Source organism: Bufo gargarizans, chromosome 10 (genome assembly GCF_014858855.1).
Source record: "Bufo gargarizans isolate SCDJY-AF-19 chromosome 10, ASM1485885v1, whole genome shotgun sequence".
NCBI lineage: Eukaryota > Metazoa > Chordata > Amphibia > Anura > Bufonidae > Bufo > Bufo gargarizans.
In genome coordinates this window covers 3,347,264-3,362,366 of record NC_058089.1, presented here as the reverse complement: position 1 = coordinate 3,362,366, position 15,103 = coordinate 3,347,264, and the positions used below count along the sequence as shown (strand labels likewise).

The 15,103-nt window shown below is 46.0% G+C and overlaps 1 protein-coding gene across 1 annotated transcript in view; it reads right to left on the bottom strand.

The window, feature by feature from the left end:
- Positions 1-1,907: 1,907 nt before the first annotated feature.
- The window catches only part of LOC122920716, a 132,518-nt gene continuing 119,322 nt past the window's right edge, over positions 1,908-15,103 (bottom strand). The window contains exons 12-14 of the mRNA XM_044270426.1: positions 14,982-15,026; positions 4,806-4,850; positions 1,908-4,318 (exon numbers count right to left, since the gene is read on the bottom strand). Of these exons, the coding sequence (XP_044126361.1) occupies positions 4,011-4,318; positions 4,806-4,850; positions 14,982-15,026 (398 nt within the window). The 3' untranslated portion in view covers positions 1,908-4,010. The remainder of the gene's footprint in view (positions 4,319-4,805; positions 4,851-14,981; positions 15,027-15,103) is intronic.

Below are 15,103 nucleotides of genomic sequence, written 5' to 3'. Positions count from 1 at the left end.
AAATATGCGCGCGCGCGAAAATATGCGCGAGCGCGAAAATATGCGCGAAAATAAGCGCACCACGTGGAGGAGCGGCCTGCCGGCGGGCGCTGAGGGAGCGCAGCAGCCAAGGCCCGACGAGAGAAGCGCTGAAGCCCACAGTTTAAGGGGAAGAGATGCCAGTACTCCAGTGCCAAAATGAAGAAAGTGCCCCATCAGGATCCTTCTTCAAGCTCACCCAGGCAGCCACAGACAAATAGACACAGAGGGAGGGGGAGGGATTGTGCAACACTTATCTGCTCAGCATGCTCCCTCGATGTCCAGACCAGCAGGGATGCGCCTCTTCAGACTTCTGACTCCAATCCAGGAGAACAGTGCTCTGGAGGAGGGTAGGCAGCAGGCGTCCCAGCAGCTGGTGGGATGCCGGAGCTAACAGTTCGAGCCCGGATCCACTTATCTTCTTGGGGGGAAATGGAGGCAGCCAGGCAACGTCCCAAAGACGGCGGCGGGCACTCCACGGGGGACCAGGAAGGCGCCATGCCGACCTGTGTCCCCATCTAGAATAAAAATAACAAAAAGGAGTAGAATCAGAGAGTGTCAACCTCCTTCACCAGACACTAAGCAAAGACTGAGTTCCTCCTGGTGGAGTCTGGGGGTATAGCCCGAGGAGGAGGAGCTCTTTCATTTGCATAGTGTCCCTCCTACTAATACCTCTAAGCTATACCCATGGTCTGTGTCCCCCAATGGAAAAAAGCACGAGAAAGTAGGACTAAGAGGAAAAATTTAAACATTGTTAGCATTGACTATGTCTGCAATTACCTGTGGTGGCAATGTGGAAATGTGGTGGCAATTGGTCCAAATGCTTCTCTTGGTATCCTAAGTCTGTTCTTTGCTCATTGAGTAGGTTGCCTCTTGCCCATTTTCCCTCTCATGTAAATAAAATCTCTAGTTCAGTCGAAAACAAGGGGCATGGTGCTCTAGGAGCTGCTTTCTGGGCTCCTGCAGCAGGAGAGGGGGAAACACTCCGCTTGCTGTGCCATGTCTTGTCCCTTAGGACTCCAACTTCAACTAACCGCAGCTTCCATAAAAAGCCTCCCTTGGTGGGAAGCAGGAAAGCCCACTTCTGCCCAAAGGGGGAAAAAGAATGGAATGGTTAGTTCCATTCTTGTCTCTAGGACTCTGCCAGATCTACACCACCTGCTGGAAACCAGGTACATAGCATCAAATGCAATATAGGTTAACATTTGCAGAAATGCAATACTCAGTAAGGACATTTCTTAAATAGGAACGGAACATGGAAAGCTAACCATAGGAAACAATGACAAGGTGTTAATTTGTAGTTCCCATAACTGGGGTACTGCACTCAGCACTGTAGACATCAATGAGTCTGTGCTCGCTCCTATTACCCCAGGACTGTAGACATCAATGAGTCTGTGCTCGCTCCTATTACCCCAGTAATGTAGACATCAATGAGTCTGAAACGTAAAAATACAAAATGCAAATCGCACACTGCAACCAGCACTCTGCCCTGCCTTTATGCTGGATGTTGAATAAGGCATTGGTGTACATTTTGGCCAAAGCGTAATAAGCCACTCACCACGTCAAGGTCGCCTTCATGAGTGGTCCCCAACACTAGTTCCTACCTTTTACGGGCCATGACAGCCACATAAAGTCCAGGGAGCGCAGGTACAGCATGCACGCCAAGCACGATCTGCTTTTAACCCCGTCCGGTGCCATTACAGCTTTCATCGGATCCAGGGATGCAAGTACCAACATGCATGCTGAGCATCAATGAGTCTGTGCTCGCTCCTATTTACCTCAAGACTGTAGTCATCAATGAGTCTGTGCTCGCTCCTATTACCACAGGACTGTAGACATCAATGAGTCTGTGCTTGCGCCTATTACCCCAGGACTGTAGACATCAATGAGTCTGTGCTCGCTCCTATTACCCCAGGACTGTAGACATCAATGAGTCTATGCTCGCTCTTATTACCCCAGGACTGTAGACATCAATGAGTCTGTGCTCGCTCTTATTACCCCAGGACTGTAGACATCAATGAGTCTGTGCTCGTTCCTATTACCACAGGACTGTAGACATCAATGAGTCTGTGCTCGCTCCTATTACCCCAGGACTGTAGACATCAATGAGTCTGTGCTCGTTCCTATTACCACAGGACTGTAGACATCAATGAGTCTGTGCTCGCTCCTATTACCCCAGGACTGTAGACATCAATGAGTCTGTGCTCGCTCCTATTACCCCAGGACTGTAGCCATCAGTGAGTCTGTGCTCGTTCCTATTACCACAGGACTGTAGGCATCAATGAGTCTGTGCTCGCTCCTATTACCCCAGGACTGTAGACATCAATGAGTCTGTGCTCGTTCCTATTACCACAGGACTGTAGACATCAATGAGTCTGTGCTCGCTCCTATTACCCCAGGACTGTAGACATCAATGAGTCTGTGCTCGCTCCTATTACCCCAGTAATGTAGACATCAATGAGTCTGTGCTCGCTCCTATTACCCCAGGACTGTAGACATCAATGAGTCTGTGCTCGCTCCTATTACCCCAGGACTGTAGACATCAATGAGTCTGTGCTCGCTCCTATTACCCCAGTAATGTAGACATCAATGAGTCTGTGCTCGCTCCTATTACCCCAGGACTGTAGACATCAATGAGTCTGTGCTCGCTCCTATTACCCCAGTAATGTAGACATCAATGAGTCTGTGCTCGTTCCTATTACCCCAGGACTGTAGACATCAATGAGTCTGTGCTCGCTCCTATTACCCCAGGACTGTAGACATCAATGAGTCTGTGCTCGCTCCTATTACCCCAGGACTGTAGACATCAATGAGTCTGTGCTCGCTCCTATTACCCCAGGACTGTAGACATCAATGAGTCTGTGCTCGTTCCTATTACCACAGGACTGTAGACATCAATGAGTCTGTGCTCGTTCCTATTACCACAGGACTGTAGACATCAATGAGTCTGTGCTCGCTCCTATTACCCCAGGACTGTAGACATCAATGAGTCTGTGCTCGTTCCTATTACCACAGGATGTAGACATCAATGAGTCTGTGCTCGCTCCTATTACCCCAGTAATGTAGACATCAATGAGTCTGCGCTCGCTCATATTTACCTCAAGACTGTAGTCATCAATGAGTCTGTGCTCGCTCCTATTACCACAGGACTGTAGACATCAATGAGTCTGTGCTCGTTCCTATTACCCCAGGACTGTAGACATCAATGAGTCTGTGCTCGCTCCTATTACCCCAGGACTGTAGACATCAATGAGTCTGTGCTCGTTCCTATTACCACAGGACTGTAGACATCAATGAGTCTGTGCTCGCTCTTATTACCCCAGGACTGTAGACATCAATGAGTCTGTGCTCGTTCCTATTACCACAGGATGTAGACATCAATGAGTCTGTGCTCGCTCCTATTACCCCAGGACTGTAGACATCAATGAGACTATGCTCGCTCTTATTACCCCAGGGCTGTAGCCGTCAATGAGTCTGTGCTCGCTCCTATTACCCCAGGACTGTAGACATCAATGAGTCTGTGCTCGCTCCTATTACCCCAGTAATGTAGACATCAATGAGTCTGTGCTCGCTCTGATTTACCCCATGACTGTAGACATTGATGAGTCTGTGCTCGCTCTTATTACCCCAGGACTGTAGACATCAATGAGTCTATGCTCGCTCTTATTATCCCAGGACTGTAGACATTGATGAGTCTGTGCTCGCTCTTATTACCCCAGGACTGTAGACATCAATGAGTCTGTGCTCGCTCTTATTATCCCAGGACTGTAGACATCAATGAGTCTGTGCTCGCTCTTATTACCCCAGGACTGTAGACATCAATGAGTCTGTGCTCGCTCCTATTTACCCCAGGACTGTAGACATCGAGGAGTCTATGCTCGCTCCTTTTACCCCAAGACTGTAGACATTGATGGACATTGATGAGTCTCGCTCCTTTTACCCCATGACTGTAGACATTGATGAGTCTCGCTCCCATTGATTCCTGTAGATCCTTATTGAAGCTTCAGTGTGAAATGTTCCTCTTGTATCTGGAAATTATAATTCACCTCACAGATCATTGTGCAGTCTCGGTCTGTCTCTTGGGCTGTGAAGGTGACTGTGGAAAAGCTGCCAGATCCGTCCTCTAGAGTCCAGTTCTCTATGCCACTGTCGATAGGAAACATTCCTTTCCTCCAGGAGAACTCCGAATGATCTGCGTCACATCCATCAACATAACATGTGAGTGTGACTTCACCTCCCACCCGCGGATTCTCCGTCAGGCACTGAATGCCTTTGGTTTTCAGTGGAGGCTTTAGATGTCCTGTGGGGAGAAGAAGACAATGGACAATAAATTCTGCTGCTTCATCTCCTGGTCTCGGAGTCACTACTACATAGCCTTCTCCACGAAGATCAGAGAATCCCCAATAAGTATAAATCCATGAGACAAGTTCATCCTGTGCCTGTAGGAAAGCCGGGTGACAACCCTGAGGGGCCAGGAGAGAATGGGGGAACAACTGAATACGTAAACAGGCTCTTTGGACAACCCAAATATCACAGTAACTTCCTGAGAGATCAGACGACGCCAGATCAGGAATTCAGCAATTGTATTGCCCGGATAATTCAGAAGATATTGTGTATGTTACCTCCCAAAAGCTTTCGTGTCTAGTAGACCTAACCCATTATGTTAGAAATCTACGTATTTACTACAATTAAAAGCCATACAGAACAAAGCAATCAGCCCTGTAATAGTCCGATTAGTAGCCACCAGTCAGGTGTAGACTGGGCCTCGCGCCATGCTGGTTGTGTACCTGATGAGGGAGGGCGATGAGGGAGCAGAAGGAGGTCTTGACAACCTGTAAGCATGTAGATATATATTAATGCATTCTATGTATCTTACACATGTGGATGAAATTGATGGTACCTTCCGTTAAAGAAATAAACCCTCACAATGGTGACTGAAATAACCAGAAACTGATTAACCACTTCAGCCCCCCTAGCTGAAACCCCCTTAATGACCAGGCCACTTTTTACACTTCGGCACTACACTCCTTTCACCGTTTATCGCTCGGTCATACAACTTACCACCCAAATGAATTTTACCTCCTTTTCTTCTCACTAATAGAGCTTTCATTTGGTCGTATTTCATTGCTGCTGACATTTTTACATTTTTTGTTATTATTCGAAATTTAACGATTTTTTTCCAAAAAAATGACATTTTTCACTTTCAGTTGTAAAATTTTGCAAAAAAAAGACATCCATATATACATTTTTCGCAAAATTTATTGTTCTACATGTCTTTGATAAAAAAAAATGTTTGGGTCAAAAAAAATGGTTTGGATAAAAGTTATAGCGTTTACAAACTATGGTACAAAAATGTGAATTTCCGCTTTTTGAAGCAGCTCTGACTTTCTGAGCACCTGTCATGTTTCCTGAGGTTCTACAATGCCCAGACAGTAGAAAAACCCCACAAATGACCCCATTTCGGAAAGTAGACACCCTGAGGTATTCACTGATGGGCATAGTGAGTTCATAGAACTTTTTATTTTTTGTCACAAGTTAGCGGAAAATTATTATTTTTTTTTTATTTTTTTTTTCTTACAAAGTCTCATATTCCACTAACTTGTGAGAAAAAATAAAAACTTCCATGAACTCACTATGCCCATCACGAAATACCTTGGGGTGTCTTCTTTCCAAAATGGGGTCACTTGTGGGGTAGTTATACTGCCCTGGCATTTTAGGGGCCCAGATGTGTGAGAAGTAGTTTGAAATCAAAATCTGTAAAAAATGACCGGTGAAATCCTAAAGGTGCTCTTTGGAATATGTGCCCCTTTGCCCAACTTGGCTGCAAAAAAGTGTCACACATCTGGTATCGCCGTACTCAGGAGAAGTTGGGGAATGTGTTTTGGGGTGTCATTTTACATATACCCATGCTGGGTGAGAGAAATATCTTGGCAAAAGACAACTTTTCAAAATTTTTTATACAAAGTTGGCATTTGACCAAGATATTTATCTCACCCAGCATGGGTATATGTAAAATGACACCCCAAAACACATTGCCCAACTTCTCCTGAGTACGGCGATACCAGATGTGTGACACTTTTCTGCAGCCTAGGTGGGCAAAGGGGCACACATTCCAAAGAGCACCTTTAGTATTTCACCGTCCATTTTTTACAGATTTTGATTTCAAAGTACTTCGCACACATTTGGGCCCCTAAATTGCCAGGGCAGTATAACTACCCCACAAGTGACCCCCTTTTGGAAAGAAGACACCCCAAGGTATTCCGTGAGGGGCATGGCGAGTTCCTGGAATTTTTAATTTTTTGTCACAAGTTAGTGGAATATGAGACTTTGTTAGAAAAAAAGAATAAAAAAATAAAATCATCATTTTCCGCTAACTTGTGACAAAAAAATAAAAAATTCTAGGAACTCGCCATGCCCCTCACGGAATACCTTGGGGTGTCTTCTTTCCAAAATTGGGTCACTTGTGGGGTAGTTATACTGCCCTGGCATTCTAGGGGCCCTAATATGTGCAAAGTAGTTTGAAATCAAAATGTGTAAAAAATGACCTGTGAAATCCTAAAGGTGCTCTTTGGAATGTGTGCCCCTTTGCCCACCTAGGCGGCAAAAAAGTCTCACACATGTGGTATCGCCGTACTCAGGAGAAGTTGGGGAATGTATTTTTTGGGTGTCATTTTACATATACCCATGCTGGGTGAGAGAAATATCTTGGCAAAAGACAACTTTTCCCATTTTTTTTATACAAAGTTGGCATTTGACCAAGATATTTATCTCACCCAGCATGGGTATATGTAAAATGACACCCCAAAACACATTCCCCAACTTCTCCTGAGTACGGCGATATCACATGTGTGACACTTTTTTGCAGCCTAGATGCGCAAAGCGGCCCAAATTCCTTTTAGGAGGGCATTTTTAGACATTTGGATCCCAGACTTCTTCTCACGCTTTCGGGCCCCTAAAATGCCAGGGCAGTATAAATACCCCACATGTGACCCCATTTTGGAAAGAAGACACCCCAAGGTATTCCGTGAGGGGCATGGCGAGTTACTAGAATTTATTTATTTTTTGGCACAAGTTAGCGGAAATTGATTTTTTGGGTATTTTCTCACAAAGTCTCCCTTTCCGCTAACTTGGGACAAAAATGTCAATCTTTCATGGACTCAATATGCCCCTCACAGAATACCTTGGGGTGTCTTCTTTCCGAAATGGGGTCACATGTGGGGTATTTATACTGCCCTGGCATTTTAGGGGCCCTAAAGCGTGAGAAGAAGTCTGGAATATAAATGTCTAAAAAATTTTACGCATTTGGATTCCGTGAGGGGTATGGTGAGTTCATGTGAGATTTAATTTTTTGACACAAGTTAGTGGAATATGAGACTTAGTAAGAAAAAACAAAAACAAAAAAATAAATAAATAAATTTCCGCTAACTTGGGCCCCAAAAAAATGTCTGAATGGAGCCTTACAGGGGGTGATCAATGACAGGGGGGTGATCAGGGACAGGGAGTCATGGAACCATGAACCAGACGTACAACAAGAGATAAGTGGAAATAAGAAGGCTTTATTGAAAATCAAGCTGTAGCAAAAGTCCAAACGGATGGCTAAACCGAAGCAGGGTCTTGCGTAGACAGAGGTCAGGAACCAGGAGGGTAGTCAGACGAAGCCTGGATCAGGAACCAGCAGGGTAGTCAGACGAAGCCAGGATCAGGAACCAATGGGGTAGTCAGACGAGGCCAGGATCAGGAACCAGAAGCAGCAGCAGTCTTAGAAGCATGTGAACACAGGAGGACCAAGCAAGGAACTGAAGCCACAGACCTTCTATATATATGAGCTAGGCATCCAGCTCCTCCCAGTGGGAAGGAGAAGCCGCAGGGTGGGAGGCTACAAGAAACCCAGAAACCAAGATGGCCGCCAGCACATGTCAAACGAAGGAGAACAGTAAGAAGGTAAGACCATTCAGGGAGTGTATATGGAGTGATCACCCCCCTGTCATTGATCACCCCCCTGTAAGGCTCCATTCAGACGTCCGTATGTGTTTTGTGGATCCGATCCATGTATCCGTGGATCCGTTAAAATCATACAGACGTCTGAATGGAGCCTTACAGGGGGGTGATCAATCACAGGGGGGTGATCAATGACAGGGGGGTGATCAGGAAGTCTATATGGGTGATCACCCCCTGTCATCTATCACCCCCCTGTAAGGCTCCATTCAGACGTCCGTACGTGTTTTGCGGATCCAATCCATGTATCCGTGGATCCGTAAAAATCATACAGACGTCTGAATGGAGCCTTACAGGGGGGTGGATCAATGAAAGGGGGGTGATCAGGGAGTCTATATGGGGTGATCAAGGGTTCATAAGGGGTTAATAAGTGACCGGGGGGGGGGGGGGGGGTGTAGTGTAGTGGTGGTTGGTGCTACTTTACTGAGCTGCCTGTGTCCTCTGGTGGTCGATCCAAACAAAAGGGACCACCAGAGGACCAGGTAGCAGGTATATTAAAACAGCATCTAATATACCTGTTAGGGGTTAAAAAAATCACATCTCCAGCCTGCCAGCGAACGATCGCCGCTGGCAGGCTGGAGATCCACTCGCTTACCTTCCGTTCCTGTGAACGCGCGCGCCTGTGTGCGCGCGTTCACAGGAAATCACGGCTCTCGCGAGATGACGCATAGCAGAGCTGCCACCTCCGGAACGCGAATCTGCGTTAGGCGGTCCGGAGGTGGTTAAATTAACAAATAAATAAAATTTCCTGAAAATCAGCGAATGGAAACCAGACGTCGCTTCTGAATTTGAACACTTATAAAGCACTAATGACAGCGGCCTGGACACCAATGATGGAACTCTTGCCTTATAATATTACGTTGCAGAACCTGTTGAGGGAATCCCAACTGTCAATGAGACTTCTGCCACCGTCCACAGGTATTATGGCCACTCCTCGAGAGCAGACTGATCCAGATGTCTTCTCCAGACGGCATATCTCAGCTCCGTCCACAGAACTTCAATAGGATTTAGATCCGGGCTCATAGAGGCCACTTACAATAGTCTAGCGCTTTGTTCTCAGCCGTTCTTGGATGTTTTTAGCTGTGTTTTGGGTCATTATTCTGTTGGAGGACCCATGACCTGCGGCCGAGACCAGGCTTTCTGACACTGGGCAGTACATTTTGCTCCAAGATGCCTGGTAGTCTTGAGATTTCATTGTACCCTGCACAGATTCAAGACACTGTGTGCCAGATGCAGAAAGCAGACGTAAAACATCCCCGAGCCTCCTCCATGTTCCACAGTAGGTACAATCTTCTTTCCTTTCTATGCTTATTTTTTTACATCTGTGAACATAGATCTGATGTGACTTGCCAAAAAGCTACAGTTTTGCGTAATTTGTTCAAAGGACATTCTCCCAGAAACTTTGAGGCTTGTCAATATGCATTTTGGCAAATCCCAGCTTTTTATGATTTGCTTTAAACAGTGGTTTCCTCCTCAGTCGTCTTCATTAAATCCACTTCAGCTACAACTGCGACGGATGGTGCGATAGGACACTGATGCACCTTGACCTTGGAGTTCACCTCCAATCTCCTGGAAGCTGGGCTCTTTGTTTACCATTTGTATTATCCATCTCTTTAATTTGTCATCAATTTTCCTCTTGTGGCCACATCCAGGGAGGTTGGCTACAGTCCCGTAGACCTTAAATTTTTTTAATATGTGCAACTGTAGTAACAGGAACATCAAGCTGTTTGGAAATGGTATTATAGCCTTTAACCCCTTAGGGACCCATGACGTACCGGTACGGCATGGATCCCGAATACTTAAGGACCCATGACGTACCGGTACGGCATGGATCCCGAATCCTTAAGGACCCATGACGTACCGGTACGTCATGGCTTTAATTCGCAATTCCGGCGCCGCGGGGGTTAATCAGAACGGGATTCCGGCTTAAATCATTCAGCCGGCATCCCGTAACAACGCAGGGGGGGGGGTCATTTGACCCCCCCGTATAGACGATCGCAGAAAACCGCAGGTCCATTCAGACCTGCGGTTTTCTGCGTTTCCGGTCCATTCGGGTATCCTGTGACCCGATGAACCGGAAAAACACTGCGATCGGTGGCGTGATTACACACCACCAATCACAGTGCGAGGATTTGCAGAGGCGGTGCTGGCCCTGGTGCTGAACACTGCTGTCCAGGGTGCTGATTGGTGCAGGGGAGAGAGGCGCGAGATTCAAACTTCCTGTGCTCCTCTCTCCCCTCCTCTTCCTGTCCAGCACCCTGACCGTGCAGCATCGTCCAGCACCAGCTCCTGTGTCCCCCTAATCGGCATCCATCACCCTCCTGCACCCTTCGCCACCCAGTATGGCCATGACACGTCCCCGGTTTGAGGCCATCCGGAAATGTCTGCATTATTCCGATAATGCAGCATGTCCACCCCGAGGTGATCCTGCCTATGACCGGGTGTATAAGATACGGCCGGTCATCGATCACTTTGGGGCCAAATTTGAACAGGCCTACGTACCTTGAAGGGAGGTCGCGGTTGATGAGTCTCTCGTTGCGTTCAAGGGGAGACTCAGTTTCCGCCAATACATTCCCACAAAGCGGGCGAGGTATGGCGTGAAGCTATACAAAATTTGTGAGAGTGCCTCAGGGTACACTTACAAATTTCGTGTGTACGAGGGGCGAGATTCCCGTATTCAACCCCCAGAATGTCCCCCCACTCTGGGTGTTAGCGGGAAACTCGTGTGGGACCTTATGTACCCACTGCTGGATAAGGGTTACCACTTGTACGTGGATAACTTTTATACCAGCATTCCCTTGTTCAGGTCCCTTGCCGCCAGATCCACGTTCGCTTGTGGGACCGTGCGGAAAAATCAGCGCGGCCTCCCTGCCCACCCCCTCCAGGTACCTATCCCCAGGGGTGAGACCCGTGCACTTACCAGTGGAAACCTGTTGCTGGTCAGGTATAAGGACAAGAGGGATGTCCTTATGCTGTCCACAATCCACGGTAACAGCACGACCCCAGTCTCTGTGCGAGGTACCACGGCAACGGTCCTCAAGCCCGATTGTATCGTCGACTACAATCGGTATATGGGAGGAGTTGATCTCTCTGATCAAGTCCTCACGCCATATAACGCCATGCGCAAAACCCAGGCATGGTACAAAAAAGTTGCGGTCTACTTGGTACAGGTTGCCATGTACAACTCTTTTGTACTATCCCGAAGCGCTGGCAGCACAGGGACATTCCTCCAGTTCTATGAGGCAGTCCTCATGGCCCTGATCTTTTCGGACTGGGAAAGAGCAGGCCGGAGTACCTCGGGAACTGGAGGCGCCCGGATCGTCCCTGGCCAACACTTTCCAGGTGTGGTCCCCCATACTGGAAAGAAGGGACGAACCCAAAAAAAGTGCAGAGTGTGTCACAAGAGGGGGATACGGAAGGACACCACTACTCAATGTGACACGTGCCCCGATCATCCGGGCCTCTGCATTATCGATTGCTTCAGGGAGTATCACACTTCCATGGAGTACTACATTTTTATAATCCCCAACAGTCCACTAGAGAACATAAAACACTATGGCTCTCAGACTTTGGAGACACGGAAACAATTTTTTTTCCCCAAAAAAATATTAGTTTTAGAGCAGGCATCCTCAAACTGCGGCCCTCCAGATGTTGTAAAACTATAACTCCCAGCATGCCCAGACAACCTACAGCCATCAGCAGGGCATGGTGGGAATTGTAGTTTTACAACATCTGGAGGGCCGCAGTTTTTAGGATGCCTGCTTAGTGTCTCCAAAGTCTGAGAGCCATACATATTGGGCATCGTCGCATGCGTAAAAGTCGTCGCTATAAAAATAACATTTGACCAAATGCCTCGAATGAACGGTGTTAAAAATATAAAACAAAAACGGTGCCAAAACACCCATTTTTGGGCAAAATTTCAATTTGAATCCCTTTTGCCGGTAATAAAGCAAGGGTTAACAGCCAAACAAAACTCAATATTTATGGCCCTGATTCTGTAGTTTGCATAAACGCCCCATATGTGGTCGTAAATGGCTATATAGCCGCACGGCAGGGCATAGAACGAAGGGAACTCCATACGGTTTCTGGAAGGCAGATTTTGATGGACAGATTTTTTTTGACACCATGTCCCATTAGAAGCCCCCCCTGATGTAGCCTAGACTAGAAACTCCAAAAAAGTGACCCCATGTAAGAAACTACCCCCCTCAAGGTATTCAAAAGTTACTTTACAAACTATGTTAACCCTTTAGGTGTTCCACAAAACTAAATGGCGAATGTAGAAACATTTTTAGAATAAATTTTTTTTGTTACATTGCCTCAAAAAAGAGTAATATAGAGCAACCAAAAATCATATTTACCCCTAAAATAGTCCCAAAACAACAACCACCTTATCCCGTAGTTTCCTAGATGGGGTCACTTTTATGGAGTTTCTACTCTAGGGGTGCATCAGGGGGCTTGAAAGGGTACATGGTGTAAATAAACCAGTCCAGCAAAATCTGCCTTCCAAAAACCATATGACGTTCCCCTTCTTCTATGTCCTGCCGTTTAGCCAAATAGTAGTTTACCACCACATATGGGGTGTTTCTGCAAACTACAGAATCAGGGCAACCCATTTTGAGTTTTGTTTGGCAGTTAACCCTTGTTTTACTCCTGGAAAAAATTGATTATATTGGAAAATTTTCCAAAAAATAGAAATTTCTAAATTGTTTCTCCATCTGCCATTAACTCTTGTGGAAAACCTAAAGGGTTAATAAAGTTTGAAAAAACAGTTTTGAATACCTTGAGGGGTGTAGTTTCTAGAATGGGGTCATTTTTGGGAGGTTTCTATTATCTAAGCCTCACAATATGACTGCAAACCTGAACTGGTCCATAAAAAGTGGGATTTTGAAGATTTCTGAAAAATTTCAAAATTTGCTTCTAAACTTCTAAGCCTTGTAACATCCCCAAAAAATAAAATATCATTCCCAAAATGCTACACACATGAAGTACACATATGGGGAATGTAAAGCCATCACAATTTTTGGGGGTATTACTATGTATTACAGAAGTAGAGAAACTGAAACTTTGAAATTTGCTAATTTTTCAAAAAATTTGGTACAAATTATATTTTTTTGTGCAAAAAATTTTTCTTTTTTGACCCAATTTTAGCAGTGTCATGAAGTACAATATGTGACGAAAAAACAATCTCAGAACGGCCTGGGTAAGTCAAAGCGTTTTAAAGTTATGAGCACTTAAAGGGACACTGGTCAGATTTGCAAAAAATGGCCAAGTCCTTAAGGTGAAATAGGGCTGAGTCCTTAAGGGGTTAAAGGGGTTCTGCACTTTCAATTAACTGATGATCTATCCTCTGGATAGATCATCAGCTTCTGATCGGCCGGGGTCGGACACCCGGGACCCCCGCCGATCAGCTGTTTGAGAAGGCAGCGGCGCTCCAGCAGAGCCGCTGCCTTCTCACTGTTTACCGCCGGGCCGCCCGCCCACTGACTTCACGACTTGTATCAACTAGAGTGGGCGCGGCTAAGCTCCATTCAAGTGAACAGAGCTTAGCCGCGCCCACTCTAGTTGATACAAGTCGTGACGTCAGTGGGCGGGCGGCCCGGCGGTAAACAGTGAGAAGGCCGCGGTGCCGGACCCCGGCCGATCAGAAGCTGATGATCTATCCAGAGGATAGATCATCAGTTAATTGAAAGTGCAGAACCCCTTTACCTTTAACATGTCTGCCTATAATTCTCTTTCTAATCTCCTCTCCGTAGCTTTCTTTGGTCCATCTTCAGTGCGGTACCCACCATAATACTAAACAGTACTAAACAGCACAGTGACTACTTTTCCCTTCTATATAGGCAGACAGACTGATTACAAGTCTGAAGACACCTGTGGTGTAATTACAGGACACAACTCCGTTTAATTGTTCGTATGGCTGCATTATTTTCAGTGTTTTCTAGGGGAACCACCATTTTTGCCCAGGCCACTATTTGATTTTCAGCATAATTTTATTTATAACTACTTTTGTCAGTTTCAGGTTATTTCAGTGGCCATTGTGGGTTTTTCTTTCTCAGAAGGAACCAACAATTTTGTCCACTTGTGTACATGTAAGAAGAATCTAGAACATCAATTGTAGAATTCAGTAATAGGCTAAATGCACACAAACGTTGTTTGTTTCTGTGCCCGTTCCATTTTTTTTTATTTTTTTTTGCGGATAGGATGCGGACCCATTCATTTTAGTGGGTCCGCAAAAAACACGGACAGCACACCGTGTGCTGTCCGCATCAGTATGTCCATTCCGTTGAACCGCAAAAAAAATAGTGAATGTCCTATTTTTTTCTAGTTTGCAGACAAAGATAGGCATTATTACAATGGATCCACAAAAAAACGGATGCCATACGGAACATCATCCAGTTTTTTTGCGGACCGCAAAACACACACGGTCGTGTGCATGTAGCCTTAGGCTGAAAAAAACTAAGTCCGAAGTTATTTAGCGAAGTCTTGCGAGACTTCGGAGATAACACATTTCACCTCGCCGGAGCCCATACATTTGCGGGTGGATTTTACTAATATGTTTTAAGTGGCAGAAAGCAGGGGCTGCAGGAAATACAGGTAGAACCCACACTTGGCTTTTAAATGTCCTACCGATCCGGTCCCTGCAGCGGTCATGTCATTCATCCTTCATGTGACGGCTGCACCCAGCCACTGCCATACCCTAAATCACAGACTTGTGGTATCCATCATCATCTCATCATATTTCTTCCTAAACATCAACGCAACCACTTCATCATTAATGTAAGAGTGGACAGGAAGAACGTCAGGGGAAAAGTCTGCTTCTCACCCCTCAGAAATGTCCTACAGATGGAGGAGCTGAACTCATAATTCCTTCCACCTCAGACTCCCATCGGTACACTGATTTTAGGGAATCTGATTGTACTTGTTACTGGTGACACCTGAATAACTGTCTCCACAATACTGCCACTTACCTGAGTGTGGTGTGGCGAGAGGCAGATGTCCATCCGAGGTCCTTCCTATTAACAGAAAAATCAGTGTGTGAGAAGAGCTACTGTACATGGGACCCTCATAATCAATCATCTTGTCAGGAGTC